The sequence below is a fragment of the Oryctolagus cuniculus genome, chromosome 9, assembly GCF_964237555.1.
Source record: "Oryctolagus cuniculus chromosome 9, mOryCun1.1, whole genome shotgun sequence".
NCBI classification, from domain to species: Eukaryota; Metazoa; Chordata; class Mammalia; order Lagomorpha; family Leporidae; genus Oryctolagus; species Oryctolagus cuniculus.
Window position 1 is genome coordinate 68,660,077 of NC_091440.1, and position 16,482 is coordinate 68,676,558.

Sequence of the window (16,482 nt, forward strand, 5' to 3'; positions counted from 1 at the left end):
AGTATCTACAATAATGACATGGTACTACAATAAAACTTTACATCTTGTCAAATTCCCACCACAAACCTATAAGGTAGGTATTGCAGATTGAGTGTTCTTAATCTGAAAATCTGAAATCTGAATTACTCCAAAATCTGAAACTTTCTGTGTGCTGACATTATGTCAAGAGTGGAAAATTCCACACTTGATTGCATGTGATGAGTTGCAACCAAAACATAGGTGCACTGAAAATACTGTATGAAGTTATCTTCAGGACACCTGTATAAGAGGTATATATGAATTTTGTCTTTAGACTTGAGTCCCATCCCCAAGATATCTCAATGTGTATATAAAAATATTCCAAAAGCCTAAAACATCTCAAACCCAAAAGCACTTCTGTCTGAAGCATTTCAGGTAAGGGATACTCAATATATATTATTATCTTCATCTTATAATAGGTGCAGTAACTTGCCTAGGGTCACACAATTAATAAGGAGGCAGAACCAAGTCTTGAAGCAAAGCAAGCAAGCAGACTCTAAATTCTGTACTGTATAACTCTTGTGTTGCAGAGATAAGGTTCGTGCCTCTTAGAGCACAAGAGCCAGCCAGAAAAACACAGACACACCATGATAATACAACAAGTAAAGTGAAACAGAGAGACAGAGAATGAATATGTGTTGTTTAGGAAGAGGTGGGATTAGGGAAAGCCTTCTTAGAAGAGTAATATTTTGGGGGCCAGCATAGCAGGTAAAGCTGCCGCCTGCAGTACCAGCATCCAATATGAGCACCAGTTTGAGTCCTGGCTGCTGCTCTTCTGATCCAGCTCTCTGCTATGGCCTGGGAAAGCAGAGAAGATGGCCCAAGTCCTTGGGCCCCTGCACCCTCATGGAAGACCTGAAAGAACCTCCTGGCTCCTGGCTTCAGATTGGCACAGCTCTAGCCATTGCGGTCAACTGGGGAGTGAACCAGCAGATGAAAGACCTCTCTTTCTCTCTGCCTCTGCGGTTTTGTAACTCTGCCTTCCAAATAAATAAATAAATCTTAAAAAAAAAAAAAAAAAGAAGAGTGATATTTCCTCTGCACCTCAAAAAAATGAGTTGGATTTACTGTTAGCAAAAGGAGCTGGAAGATGGAAATATTTCTGGTATTTCTATTAGTAAGTAAAATGAACTGTGTACCAAGTGAAGAGCTTTGTTTTAGTGAGGGAGAGGTGTTCTTCCATTCCGGGTTACCTATACCTCATAAGGGCAATGTGGGTGCTCTTAATTCAAGATCAAAGGAAGCAGACATTAACTCTTTCTTAGAGCTCCAGAACACAACAGGAAGAGATGTGCAAACAAAAAAACCTGGGACTCTTGTCATCCTCTATATTCCATAAAATTTTCTGATTATCTAGATCCAGGTTAATACATAAACCAGGGATATGGGTGATTTCACTGTGGATGATACACAGGGGTGATTTTTATAGTTCCTAGTTGTAGGAGAGAAAAAGAAAGATGTGGTCTTAAAAATGATTTCTACTTACTGTGTCATAATTTTGTTCTAAGAAGTCTGCTACCAATACTTTATGTCTGGTTAGTAAATCCTAGGAAGAGAACAACCAAATGAAACAAAATTATTACACCTAATAAGTTAAAACAATTTATTTTTTGCTAAGGTTTCAATAAATCTTTATAAATATTGCTAAGATTTTATAAATCACTTGAAGCACATTAAAGTTGCAAAAGAACATTTTCATTTATCTGCAAAATTATTTCCTTTTCTACCTTAGTTTATGATGATGGTTCATAGTTTAAAAATCAAAGATACCTAGTGCTAAAGCTAGTGCTTTAAATTCATATCACTGTCAGATTTACAACAGAAATAATTTCAATGGTGAAACAAATGGCACCAGAGACTTCTTTGTAGCACATTTCTTCAAGCCATTATCTCTACGTTGTGATGATCACGATGTAATAACCAATTCAAATAAAGTTTTTATAATGATCTTTTTCAAATATCATTTATGACTAATCAGCTTTTACATGCATTCTTAATTTATTACTATTATTTTTAGGTTTTATTTACTTATTTATAAGAGGCAGAGAAGAAAGAAAGACACAGAAAGAACCTTCTCCTGGTTCACTCCCCAAATGCCCAGGGCTCAAGGCCAAAGCCAGGAGCCATTCACTTGATCCAGGTCTTACACCTGAGTGGCAGGAATTTGAACACTCCAGCCATCACCACTGTTTCCCAGGGTATGCATTAGCAGGAAGCTGGAATCAGCAGCCAGAGTTGGGAATTAAAGCAAGTATGTTAACCACTAGGGTTTTTTTCCCACAAGGCCAAGGGCCAGAGGCCAATCCCCTAATCATTAAAAACAAACAAATAGGGCCGGCACCGAGGCTCACTAGGCTAATCCTCCGCCTCCAGTGCTGGCACTCCGGGTTCTAGTCCCAGTTGCGGTGCCGGTTCTGTCCCAGTTGCTCCTCTTCCAATCCAGCTCTCTGCTGTGGCCCGGGAAGGCAGTGGAGGATGGCCCAAGTCCTTGGGCCCTACACCCGCATGGGAGACCAGGAGGAAGCACCTGGCTCCTGGCTTCGGATCCATGCAGTGTGCCAGCCGCGGCGGCCATTGAGGGGTGAACCAACGGAAAAAGGAAGACCTTCCTCTCTCTCTCTCTCACTAACTCTGCCTGTCAATAAATAAATAAAAACTGAATGGCCTAAAACCACATGAATCTTACAGATTTTCAAGGATTTTAACCTTTCTTTTTTTTTTTTTTTTTCTTAGCCTCTGTTAAACAGAGGAGCCCGGGACACTGGGAAGCTGAGGAACCATGGTCACCAGGGTCATGTCAGCAGTGGGCTGTGGGCACTGTGCCTGTTTCTCAGCACCATGCTTCCTTTCAAAGTTGAAGACAGGAGCCACTTCTTACCATAGCTACAAACTTGCAAAAAACACTACAGAAACATGAAGGGACATTTGACTGTCTTCAACTACACCTAAATCACATCCTGATTTCCCCTTAAATGTGGAGAGAAAACAAGCCTTACCTAATCCCTTTTATAAGCTTAGAAGCTAAATGCCCTGCCCAGAGGCCGTGCAGAATTTAATTAAAACCATAACAAGGGTTTTAAAGTTTTCCAAAAATAAATCCTTATACTTTAATACATATTTAATTAAAACTTTAAAAGCATATGGAAGATACACAACCTAACCTCACCAAGAGAAGGCAGGAGCAGCAACGGCAAAACCTTCTTAATTATATTTTCATAAATAGAAAAATATTTGAAGCATTGTGCATTATAATGTTCAAGTTCAAAAACAATGAAACCAGCTCTTAATTCTCTATTGGTTTTCTTCTCTCAACTTGACTAACCACCAGCGGAAACTCCAGCGGGAAGAGCACTCAGTAGTATTCAGGGGCTGGAGTCCTAGCTTGGGAAAACCCTCTCTGGGGGCTCCATTCCTGGCCCGTCTGGGGTCTGATTTGCACCAGGTTCTGCCCTCAGGGGGTCCCTAGTAGAGTAAAGGGGCTTCACAGCATCTTTGGGGTCCCTAAGGGGATATTTCAGGTGCTTGCTTTTCTGGCATCTCCATGTCCCTAGTCTTGTAGGGATTTTCTGAGCTGACTCAGGGTGGAAGGGGTTCTCGTTGGGGTTGCAGCACACACTGATTGCTGCCCCCATGGCAGTCCTCCGCCTGTCACAACGATCGTCACCCAGCGTGTGCAGCAAGGGCAACAGCAGAGCACACACATATGGCTGCTGCCTGGGAAGGTCTGTGTTACATTCATGTTATCTCAAAGCATGAGGAATAGGGAGGGAACTCTGCTGTAACCAGAGCCCTCAAATTCCAAAGGGGGAAAACTGAAACGTTTTGAATTCCAATAACAGGAAAATATCACAGAGGAGGATTTCTCTAGCATACGCATGATAGACAGAGCCCATAGATGAGGCTGACCTGCACACACATTTACATCTGAGTGTGAATATAAGATATAAACATAGATACAGCCTCAAATTTCTATTACAATAAACGACAGGTACAAAGCTAGAGGAAGAATATCACATACACATGTTCACATACTAAACAAATATAATGGCCACATTACTGGGGACTGGCATTGTGATGCAGTGGGTAAAGCCACTGCTTGCACTGCCAGCATCCCATATCAGAGTGGTGGTTTGTATCCCTGTGGCTGCTTCCGATCCAGCTCCCTGCTGCCTGGGAAGACAGCAGAAGATGGCCCAAGTTCTTGGGCCCCAGCTACCCATATGAGAGACCTGGATGGAGTTCTTGGCTCCTGGATTTGTGTGGGCCAGCTCTTGCTGTCCCACATTTGGAGAGTGAACCAGTGGATAGAAGATCTCTCTTTACTTCCCTCTTTTTCCTTTCAAAAAGGTAAGAGAGAAAGGGAGGGAGGGAGGGAGGGAGAGAGAGAGAGAGAGAGAGAGAGACTTCCATCTACTGGTTTACTCCCCAGATGGCCGCAACAGCCAGAGCTGAGCCAATCCAAAGCCAGGAGCCAGGAACTTCTTCCCGGTCTCCCATGCAGGTACAGGGGCCCAAGGACCTGGGGCATCTTCTACTGCTTTCCCAGGCCATAGCAGAGAGCTGGATCAGAACTGGAGCAGCCAGGACTTGAACTGCCATCCACACAGGATGCCGGCAGCTTTACCCACTACACCACAGTGCAGGCCCCAAATGAATAGTCTTAAAAAAAAAAAAAAAAAACTACAATGCCTACATTATTACAGATCATAGTGGGAGAAAAAAATCCCAACAAACTAGCTAGGATCCTAGCCAAGAAGGAAAGAGCAGAAAACTGCAAAGAGAAAATGGCTAAGTTTTTAAGAACTTAAGTTTTCAAGTATTTGAAATAGTATAGTCTTTCATCCCACTTAATCTGATTTGTCAGGGCTAAGTTTTGCATGGTCTAAGTATTATCCTAAAAATAAATCTGATGTTGATGTTTTTAGTGGATTCTGCTTGTGACAAATTCAGGGAGGAATGATAGTGACATTCAACTGCAGGGACATGAAACTGCTGACACAGAGGCAACTGTAACTTACTGAGGCCCCAACACGTGCCAGGGAGTGTGCTGAGCCCTTTACAAAGGTTATTTCTCTTTATATTTGCTTATCTGCTTATTTACTTTTTTGAATGGCAGAGAGACAGAGATAGGGAGGGATCTTCCATCTGTTGCTTCACTTTTCAAATGCCTGCAACAGCCAGGGTTGGCCCAGGCTGAAACTAGGAGCCAGGAACTTGATCTGGGTCTCCCAGAAAGGTGACAGAGATCCAAGTACTTGAGCCATCACCTGGTGCTTCCTGGGCTGCACATTAGCAGGAAGCTGGAATCAGAATCTGAGAAAGGACTTGAACCCATGCACTCTGAAATAGGATGCAGGTGCCCCAAGCTGTGTTTTAACCTGCACCAAATGTCTACTGCTACAAATGTTATTTCTATTTTTCACAATAACTCAGAAAATCAGGGATTATTTTCCTCATTTCACAGATGAGGAAAATGAAACTCAAGGGTTAACTCACTCAAGAGCATATAGCTGATTAAGTGGGAAAGAGAAAGATGTAATTCAAGTCATTTCTCTTACACAGAATTTTAGAGGGAAGGCTAAAAAAAGACTATGGTTATAAGGAATCTCTGTTGGGAAAGGACTATTTGTGGATGACACCATATGCAAATCATAAACTGACAATGTTAAAATAAGTGTGAGAGATTAAAAAAAAAAAGCCAAAATAAAACCAAACCAACCTGCCAAATAAACAACATCCTTTGAAACTAGCTACCTAAAGAAAAAGCAATAATGCACCTTGTTGGTCACTGTTATAAGTATTTTTGTAACATAAAGAAAATTGGGCCGGCGCCGTGGCTCAATAGGCTAATCCTCCACCTTGCGGCGCCGGCACACCGGGTTCTAGTCCCGGTCGGGGCGCCGGATTCTGTCCTGGTTGCCCCTCTTCCAGGCCAGCTCTCTGCTATGGCCAGGGAGTGCAGTGGAGGATGGCCCAGGTGCTTGGGCCCTGCACCCCATGGGAGACCAGGAAAAGCACCTGGATCCTGGCTCCTGCCATCGGATCAGCGCGGTGCGCCGGCTGCAGCGGCGGCCATTGGAGGGTGAACCAGCGGCAAAGGAAGACCTTTCTCTCTGTCTCTCTCTCTCACTGTCCACTCTGCCTGTCAAAAATAAAATAAAATAAATAAAAAAAAAAAAAAAAAAGAAAATTGGGGGTGAGCATCTGGCACAGCCACTAAGGTGCCAGTTGGCAGCCAGCATTGTGGTATAGTGGGTAAACCACTGCTTGCAATGACAGCAAGATTTATTTATAAGATTTATTTATTTATTTGAAAGAGTAACACAGAGAGAGAATGAGAGGCAGAGAAGAGAGAGAGGTCTTCCACTGCTGGTTCACTCCCAAATTGGCAGGAATGGCCAGAGATGCACCGATTTGAAGCCAGGAGCCAAGAACTTCTTCCAGGTCTCCCACTTCTGTGCAGGGGCCCAAGGACTTGGGCCATCTACACCTTTCCCAGGCCATAGCAAAGAGCTGGATCAGAAGAGGAGCAGCCAGGACTTGAACCGGCACCCATATGGGATGTCGGCACTGCAAGGAAGTGGCTTTACTCACTACGTCACGGCGCCAGCCCCATGCTGCTCCACTTTTGATCCAGCTAATGTGCCTGGGAAAATCAGCAGAAGATGGCCCAAGTGCTTGGACCCCTGCTACCCACTTGGGAGGCCTAGATGAAGCTCCTGGCTCCTGGCTTTGACCTGGCCAGCCCTGGTCGTGGTGGCCACTTGGAAAGTGAATAAGTAGATGGAAGACTTCTCTCTCTCTCTCTTTCTCTTTGTTAACTCTGACTTTCAAATAAATAAGTATTTAAAGAAGAAAAGATGCCACTTGGGATGCTGTATCCCCTTGTGAGAGTGCCTGGGTTTCAGTCCCAGTTCTACTGCTAGTGTACATCCTGGGAAGCAGCAGATGATGGCTCAACTACTTGAGTCCCTGCCACCATGTGGGAGATCTGGATGGAGTTCTGGGGTTCTGGGTTCCTGGAGGCACTGGCTTGGGTCAACCCTTGCTGTTGTCAGCATTTGGGAAGTAAACCAGCAGATGGAAGATCTCTGTCTCTCTCTCTTTTGCTCTGCTTTTCAAATAAAATGAAAATGGATAAAAATTAAAAAAAAGAAAATCTTTCTTTCCCATATTGGTGACATTCCACAAAAATTCTTATTTAGATTTTCATAGAACTGATTTAATTTCAATGGAAAATAGACTGAAGAACAAGTCAAAATATCCTAATTTACTTTCGCAATTCAATATTATTGAACATTAAATTGGAATGGATACATGATAGTAGGTAATTATTGTCAAGTATATTTTATTCTATTAAATGTTCTTTGAAGAAATTTTCAGAAATACATATTCACTAAGCAGCTGATTTTTCCCCTCAATTAGAGTTTGTTCTTTGTTTATAATTATGGGATGTCTGGGGCTGGCATTGTGGCACAGCAGGTTAACGCCCTGGCCCGAAGCACCGGCATCCCATATGGGCACCAGTTCTAGTCCCAGCTGCTCCTCTTCAGATCCAGCTCTCTGCTATGGCCTGGGGAAGCAGTAGAAGATGGCCCAAGTCCTTGGGCCCCTGCACCAACATGGGAGACCCGGAAGAAGCTCCTGGCTCCTGGCTTCAGATCAGCACAGTTCCAGCTGTTGTGGTCATCTGGGGAGTGAACCAGCAGATGGAAGACCTCGCTCTGTCTCTACCTCTCTCTTTAACTTTCAAATAAATAAAATAAATCTTTAAAAAAAAAAAACAAAATAATTATGAGATGTCTTGCTTAGGCTTTTTAAAAAAGGAAATAACTTGTTTCCATGACAGCCAAGAACTGTGTGATAGAAATGGGGGAAAATGGGACTTGGGTATCTATTATTAGAAAACACCTCCTCAGTTGTTTAGGCATAGATACTCTTCTGGAAAGAAACGGCATCGACCTTTGTATTAAATGTCATTCTTCATATCTGATCCAACTGAGGCCTGTCTGACTAGGTGGTCTGGGGGTGCGGGGGAAGCCAGTGTACACTTTGCTTGCTGGTGAGACCGGGACACCCGTGGGCTTGCACAGCACTGTGAGCTCGTGGCCAGGGCTGCTGCCGGGTCCTGCCCTGGGCTCCTGCCTTTCTCACCCTCCATGCCTCCCTTCCCTCACACTGCCCTTCTCACTCGTTATCTTTTTCCCTCCTCCTCGCCTGTCTGCCCTCACGCGGCCCCTCTCTAACCTCCTCTTCCCTTCTCCGTCTCGCCAGACTTCCTTCATAGGCTCTTCCTCTCTTCCTTGCAAAAGGAGGACCCAGGGGCCAGGCAGGCTGGATGGAGCCATGGGGAACACCTGGGCGGGCTGTGGCTGCCCTCTCTTCATAGCCCGTGCCAGGGCATCCTTAGTGTTTACTGCAGTCCTGCAGAGGCTTTGGGGAACCACGGTCCTATAAGCAACTCTCTTCTACGGTCTCAGGCAAGTCAGTGCTGGCTCCAAGCCTGCACACCCCGTTTATACAAGTGTCATGATTCACTGGGCTCACTAACCTCCTAGGCAGCTGGAACAACAAGCTGTTGTCTCTTAATTTAGCCATGCCCTGAGGTCTATCTCCCAACCCACACCATGTGGCTTCAAAATATCCCCACCATCCTCAAACAGAATTCTCTCTGACAGCACTTCTTGTCAATTCAGTCTTCCCCATCTCGTTATGTTTCCGGGGAAGTCTTGGGTGCCTTCACAGGCCATGTCCCAGGCAGATGCCCAGACTGGCCTCCCCTTAAACCAGGCTTGCCCAGAGTGCGGTCTGTCCAGCATGGTTCCCTTGTCTGCATTCCTGCAAGCGGGTCTGCTTGCCCTTCTTCCACAGGGACTGTGCTCCAGCTTTTCCCTTCTATGCTTCCCTCCCGGCCCCCACGTCTGCTCCTCTCAAACCTCTGGCCCTTATTGATTCCTGGTGCTGCCTGAGACTCCCGCTTTCTTTCCTTTTTTTTTTTTTTTTTTTTGACAGGCAGAGTGGACAATGAGAGAGAGAGACAGAGAGAAAGGTCTTCCTTTATCCGTTGGTTCACCCTCCAATGGCCGCGGCGGCCGGCGTGCTGTGGCCGGTGCACCACGCTGATCCGATGGCAGGAACCAAGTACTTCTCCTGGTCTCCCATGGGGTGCAGGGCCCAAGCGCTTGGGCCATCCTCCACTGCCCTCCCGGGCCACAGCAGAGAGCTGGCCTGGAAGAGGGGCAACTGGGACAGAATCCGGCACCCCGACCGGGACTAGAACCTGGTGTGCCAGTGCCGCAAGGCAGAGGATTAGCCTAGTGAGCCGCGGCGCAGGCCCACTCCCGCTTTCTACCACCACATGACTAACATACCTTTTAACAGATTTAAGGCACCTTCTCAGCGAAGCCTGGGTGAATTCCCAGTCTGTAGGTGACAGGTAGTTTGCAGCACAGCCAACTACTGCTCTTCCCTTTTCCCACCACTATACAGCAATCAAACAACCTGTCTATCATCAAGGTCATAGGCAACCTTCAGATTCTGTCCATAAAAGTAATCAGATTATATATTAATATTAGGATAGGAACTATGTCAATATTATTGAAATATGTTTAATACATAAAAAGTCATACATGGATTATAACTAAATAAACATTATTTTTAATAAAAAGTTTGTATTTTTACCCTAGAAAAAGTAGAAACAAATTTGGAAATATGTAAATGGAACAATTAAATTGTTGAAATGCTTTTAAAGAAATGAATCTAAATATATACATTCAAATGACTTTTACCTACTTCATATTAAACCTGGAAATCCAGGTTATTTCAATGATGTTACTCCTTTTTTTTTTTTTTTTTTTTTTTTTTTACAGGCAGAGTGGACAGTGAGAGAGAGAGACAGAGAGAAAGGTCTTCCTTTTTGCCGTTGGTTCACTCTCCAATGGCCGTCACGGCCAGCGCGCTGCGGCCGGCGCACCGCGCTGATCCAATGGCAGGAGCCAGGTGCTTCTTCTGGTCTCCCATAGGGTGCAGGGCCCAAGCACTTGGGCCATCCTCCACTGCACTCCCTGGCCACAGCAGAGAGCTGGCCTGGAAGAGGGGCAACCGGGACAGAATCCGGTGCCCCGACCGGGACTAGAACCCGGTGTGCCGGCGCCGCAAGGCAGAGGATTAGCCTAGTGAGCCACGGCGCCGGCCTCAATGATGTTACTCTACCAGCTTATAAGACTTCTGGAATTCCTTTTCTAAAATGGTCTTCAAAGTCAGTTTGGTAGACAGTGAAAAAATCAAGACTCGATTGTAGTCATCTTAAATCATTATTTTTTTATAATTCTTGTTATCAAAACCAAAAAGAGCTCTAGCTAACCTGATCATTCACTTTGTTTACTAACCTAGTTGTCAAATAGCTTTTTATTTGCTTTTATCTGCTCTTAGAGGATATCTTTTTTTTTTTTTTTAATTTGAAAGGCAGAGTTACATTGACATAGAGAGAGAGAGAAAGAAAGAGAGAGAGAGAGAGAGGTATCTCCTATTCAGTGGCTCACTCCCCAAAGGACTGAAATGGTGGGGGTTGGGCCATGCTGAAGTCAGAAACCAGGAGTATCATCTGGGTCTCCAACATGGGTGTAGGGGCCAAGCACTTTGGACTGTTCTCCACTGCTTTTCCCAGGTGTGTTAGCAGGGAGATGGATCAGAAGTGGAGCAGCTGGGAGTCAAACTGGCACACACATGGGATGCTGGCATTACAGGTGACACCTTAACCCACTATGTCACAATGCTAGTCAGCAATGATGCCATTATTGAAAAATAAACATGCTAGTGACACTAATTTCAAAATATATTAAATAATGACCAGATACTAAGTAAAAATAAACAGTTTTCTGGAATAGAAACTTTGAAGGTAGCAACATTCAATGGATGTATAAATTCTGTTATTTTTGTATGCAAATTAGCAAGAGCATTTGCTGATATGCGTTCTGATCAACTCTTTTTTTTTTTTTTTTTAATTCACTCTCCAAATGACTGCCACATCTGGACTAGGCCAAAGTCAGGAGCTGAGATCACAATCCAAGTCTCCCATGTGAGCAGCAGGAACCTAATTACTTGTGCCATCACTGCTATCTCCCAGTCTGCACCAGTAGGAAGCTGGAGACAGGAGCCAAAGCCAGATACCAAATCAAGGCCCTCCAATATGTGGCACAGGCCATCCTAGCTACTCACTAGGCTAAATGCTCACTGCTGAACAAGTTCTTGATGGTAACACACAGAAACAGAAATTAGACTGATTGTCAGGGCCTGGATGGAGGAAGGGGAAGGCGTTATTTAATGGCATAGAGGAAAATGTTCTGGAGAGGGCTGGTATTGTGGTGAATTGGGTTAAACCTCTGCCTGTGATGGCAGCATCCCATATGGGCGCCGGTTTGAATGCCAGTTGCTCCACTTCTGATCCGGCTCCCTGCTAATGCGCCTGGGAAAGCAGCGGAAGATGGTCCAAGTGCCTGAGTCCCTGTACCCACATGGGAGACTGGGATAAAGCTCCTGGCCTGGCTTCTGGCCCAGCCCTGGCAGTTGTGGCCATTTGGGAAGTGAAACAGTGGATGGAGGACTTTCTCTCTGTAAATTGGCCTTTCAAATAAATAAACAAATCTGTAAAGAGAAAAGGTTCTGGAGAGTGGTTCCACAACAAAGTGATTATATTTAATGTCACTAAACTCTACACTAAAAAAAACAGTTAAGGTGGTAATTTTATGTGTATTTGACAGTAATTTAACATTTTTAATTTAAAAAAGGTTAAATGTAATTCCTATATAATAAGAAAGTAGGTAACAGATGATACAAATATAGATTATTAGGGAGAAACTGTAATTTAGTAGCATTTTGTTTTACCATGTGGAAATTTATAAATTACATAGAAATAACATGATGTCTTTCATATTCAAAGATGTACCTTTCCTTCTCTCTTCCCTTCCCAGTCCCTATCCCTATAGGCAACTACTATTCTTGATTTCCATACACACTTCCAGAGGTATTCAGTGCATGTTTACTTTAAGCAAAAGCTTATACACCTCATCTGTTTTTTTTTTAATAAGATTTATTTATTTATTTGAAAGGCAGAATTACAGAGATAGAAGGAGAGAGAGAGAGAGAGATCTTCTACCCTCCGGTTCATTCCAATTGGCCACAATGGCTGGGGCTGGGCCAGGCTGAAGCCAGAAGCCAAGAGCTTATTCCAGGCTTCCCATGTGGGTGCAGGGGCCCAAGCATTTGGGCTGTCTTCTACTGCTCTTCCTGGTGCATCAGCAGGGAGCTGGATTGGGAGTGGAGCACCCAGGAATAGAATCTGCATCCATATGGGATGCCAGTGTCATGTGCAGTGGCTCAACCAACTATAATATGATACTGGCCCCTAATCTGTTTTTAATGTAAATGACAACAGACTCTACCCAGAGTACTAAATGTTCCTTTTGTCACTAAATGGTAGACACTGGAATTTATTCCATATGAGCTTGCAGCAGGTACACTGTTCGTCTACAATGTGACAGACTGGCCTCATAGATTGTGTTCTATTTACTGATACCTCTTATGATCCACATCACACATGGCTGGCTACACTTAGGCCTAAGGAATAGAATTTTTTGCTTTTTAAAATGAAATTTGCCTCTTTGGAAGCCAAGTGACTGGTTTAACTAAATGACCTAGTTGATTCAGGGCAAAGATTACCTTAAAAGTAGCAAAGGCATCTGAGGCAATATCAAATGTTGACAACTCCACGTACTTAAAAAAATCTCGGAACTGATTGGAAAAGAGGATGATTTTGGCAAGCGGTTCATGTCGAATGCATTCTCTCAGCATAATCCCACAACGCAAGGCAATTTGTGGGGCTTCATATCTAGAGCACAAACGAGAGAAACAGAGAGCTCTATTATCTACTAACAAATAACATTAAAGGTAGCAAAAGGACCATATCACTACTGCTGTTATTAGAAATACAGATATCGTCTGTCACAGTTCATTCAAACACCATTTGTTCAACACCTACTGAATATCTACTTGTGTCTATTACAGATGCTGGGAACACAAAAATAAACAGGACAAGGTCTAGGCTTCATACCATAGTGAGAGCATGTCTTGTAGAGGGAGGAAGCAGAATATAACAATTGGAAGGCAGCTCCATATATCAAGAAGTGCTGTGAAAACTGAAGACAATGTAGCAGGCAATGTTACAGAGTGTGACTACTTAATTGTGCACAGGTGTGTGTGTGTGTGTGTGTGTGTGTGTGTGTGTGTGAATGATTGCTTAATTTACTTTACTTTAGATTGAAGGAAAGGAGCAAAGTTCCAGGCAAAGGGAACTCAGATGTGCAAAGGCTCTGAGGGAAGCACAAGCTTGGAGAACTAGAGAAGGAGGAATTAGGCCAAGTGTGACGAGATCACACAAGGAGAGCAGAGGGTGCTGTGAAATGAGGCAAGAATGGGGAGAAGGGACAACAGCCAGTTCATATACAACTTTGCACATCAACGTAAGCCAGCTTGGTTTTATTTTTTTATTATTTGAGAGAGGGAGTGTTAGAGAGTGTGTGTGCACCTATCCACTGGTTCATTCCCTAAGTGCCCCCAGTGGTTGGGGGTAGGCCAGACTGAGTTGGGAACTCAGCCCAGTTTGGTTTTATTTAATTAATTAATTAATTTTTTTAAAGATTTATTTATTTATTTGGAAGTCAAAGTTACACAGAGAGAGAAGGCAAGGCAGAGAGAGAGAGAGAGAAGTCTTCCATCTACTGGTTCACTCTCCAGTGATCTAAAAGCTCCCCTAGCTGATCCAAAGATAGGAGCCAGTAGCTTCTTCCGAGTCTCCCATGCTGGTACAGAGGCCCAAGGGCTTGGGCTTGGGCCATCTTCTACTGCTTTCTCAGGCCATAGCAGCAGCTGGGACTTGAACTGGAGCCCATGTGGGATGCCAGCACTGTAGGCGGTGGCTTTACCCACTACATCACAGCCCCGGGTTTGGTTTTATTTTAAGTGCAATGGGAAGCCTTTAGAGAGTTTAAAGCAAGAAATTAACATGGAATGCATGCTCTAAAGCGAGGGCTCTGACTACCTGTGGAGAATGCATTGTAAAGCAGTAAGGAATGGGCTAGGGAGCAAGAGTGGAAGCTGAGAGACTAGGTAAGAAGAGGAGCAGAAGTCCAGCAGATGATGATGGCTTGAGCAGGGGTGATGGTGGGAGAACAGAGGGCTTTGGGAAGATGGAGAGTCAGCAGGACTTACTGATGTTGTGGCTAGGACAGTGTGGGAATAAATTTGGAAGGTAAGGATTCAAAAATGATTCATGTTTTTGGCTTGAATAACTAGGTAGATAGGAAAGTCACTTAAGATGGATAAACTAATAAAGCAATAGGTTAATGAAGAAATTAAGAGCTTATTATTGACCATGTTAACATTGAGGTGGCTGAATCTAAGTAGTGAATGCCTGCAACAGCCAGGGATGGACCAGGCTAATGCCAGGCGCCCAGAACTCCATCCATCTAGGTCTTCCATGTGGGTGGCAGGGAACACAAGTACTTGAGCCATCATCTACTGCCTCCCAGGGTACACCTTAGCAGGAAGCTGGATGAGAAGCAGAGGAGCCAGGACTTGAATCCAGGCCCTCCAATATGGGATGCAGGCATTGCAAGCAGAAACTTAACTGCTCTGTCAAATACCTGTCCCTACAACCCAGCTCTATCAGTAAGATATTGTTGGCATATCTGTGGGCTTTGCACCCACAGATTCAACCACCCAGGAATTGAAAATACCTGAAAAAAGAACAACTGTCTATGTAGCATTTGCATTAAATTAGGTATTGTAAGTAATCTAGAGATGATAAAAGTGTAAGGGAGGATGTGCACAGGTTATAAGCAAACACTATGCGATTTTATATAAGAAAATTGAGCATCCACAGAGCTTGGTTTCTGTGCTAGGGGAGCCCTAGAACTCATCCCCTACAGATACCAAGAGTCAACTTCATTTGCAGAGTCTCATAGTTTGGCACTAAACCTAATTTTTTAAGTTTCATTTCTCATCACATTCCCTAATTCCCTGTGGTATACTATTCCAACAGGAATGCTTTCTCATGTTGTAATATTAAGACTCTCTCATCTTTCAAGGTTTAGTTCCAATGCCACTTCCTCCTTCAAGCCTTTCCCAATATCCACCGTTCAGGATTATTCTTTCTTTCCTTCATGTCCTACAACAGCTTATCTGGTAATTTTGCTTTAGCCCTTTTTTCATTCTGTATTGTGTTACATTGCAATAAATTGTTACACATTTGTTTTCTTCACCTCACTACAAACAACCTAATTGCTGGGGACATGTTTACTTATTCTGTTCTCTTATCTTTTCCTCCCTAGCAAAATCTCCATTTGTAGGCTATCTCATATTGAATGTTATTTTTCCTCATCCTGACTCCAAGCTGCAAAGAGTGCCCAAGATAATGTTTTTCACAAAGTAGGCATATATAATGAATTTAATGGACCTCAAACTCCAATTAAATTTCATAATAATAGAGGACTCCAAGGAGAGTCAAACTGTGGAGATTCAAAAAGCTGTATGAACTCCAGCCAATGTTTTCTCATTTCTTAATTCAATTTCCAAACTGAAACCATCTATAAAAAGTTTCCATTCCAACTTTTGGGTATAATTAGTTCTCTTTTTTTCCTTTCATTTGGTTTAGTTTATTGGAACCATCTGTGGTGCAATGATAATTTATCCTTGAGAACCAAGAGAACATTTAAAAAAATACCCACTCTGAGGCAGAACATTTGTCATTTCACCCTGGTAGTTTGTCCCCAACAGTGGAAATGTCATTCCATGAGATGACAACTTCCTGAACTTAGGAATAATATACTGGGATAGTTAGGGGAATTCCTGATCTCCTTAGTACTCTTTAAGTGATCTGTAGTTCATATGTCTGAGTTCAGCCTGACTACCTTCTAGAAGATTGACTTTTGGTAGATTATTACTTATAAAGAAGTGATAAGCCTATTTTAAGTTTAAAATCTCACTAATATTAATATCCTCAGGTATGGTAAAGAATCAGTATTTATTTCGCTTAATCCATTCTATTTTTGGATGAGATTCCTGACGGCCTAAATCATGACTAATCACTCTGTTTCCCACAATGATTAACCTATGGCAGCTCATCAGGAAAGGTTAACCTAGAGAATGCTGAATTGTTCTTTTATAGAAGTGAATCATGTGTTCCTTCCTGATTTATAATCTGGGGCACATCGTCTGAGCTCTAATCAATTGTGTCAGTGTGGAGAAGGTACACTCCCATACAATGCATGCTCACTCAAATAAGGACAGCATATTTAAACATCTCTTTCACATTTAATGAAAGCCAAAATGTAACAGCAATTGTTTCAACTAGCAGGGAGCTATAGTATTCATTACAGAGAAAATAGCTAGAAAAAAGATTTATGCAAG

At 43.3% G+C, this 16,482-nt stretch overlaps 1 protein-coding gene across 30 annotated transcripts in view; it reads right to left on the reverse strand.

The window, feature by feature from the left end:
- Positions 1 to 16,482, reverse strand: part of CAB39L (calcium binding protein 39 like) — a 122,121-nt gene that overhangs the window by 30,221 nt on the left and 75,418 nt on the right. For all 30 annotated transcript variants that reach the window (XM_070048875.1, XM_070048870.1, XM_070048885.1 and 27 more), the window contains 2 exons: positions 12,736 to 12,904; positions 1,505 to 1,564 (listed from right to left, as the gene is read on the reverse strand). In XM_070048875.1, the coding sequence (XP_069904976.1) occupies positions 1,505 to 1,564; positions 12,736 to 12,904 (229 nt within the window). The remainder of the gene's footprint in view (positions 1 to 1,504; positions 1,565 to 12,735; positions 12,905 to 16,482) is intronic.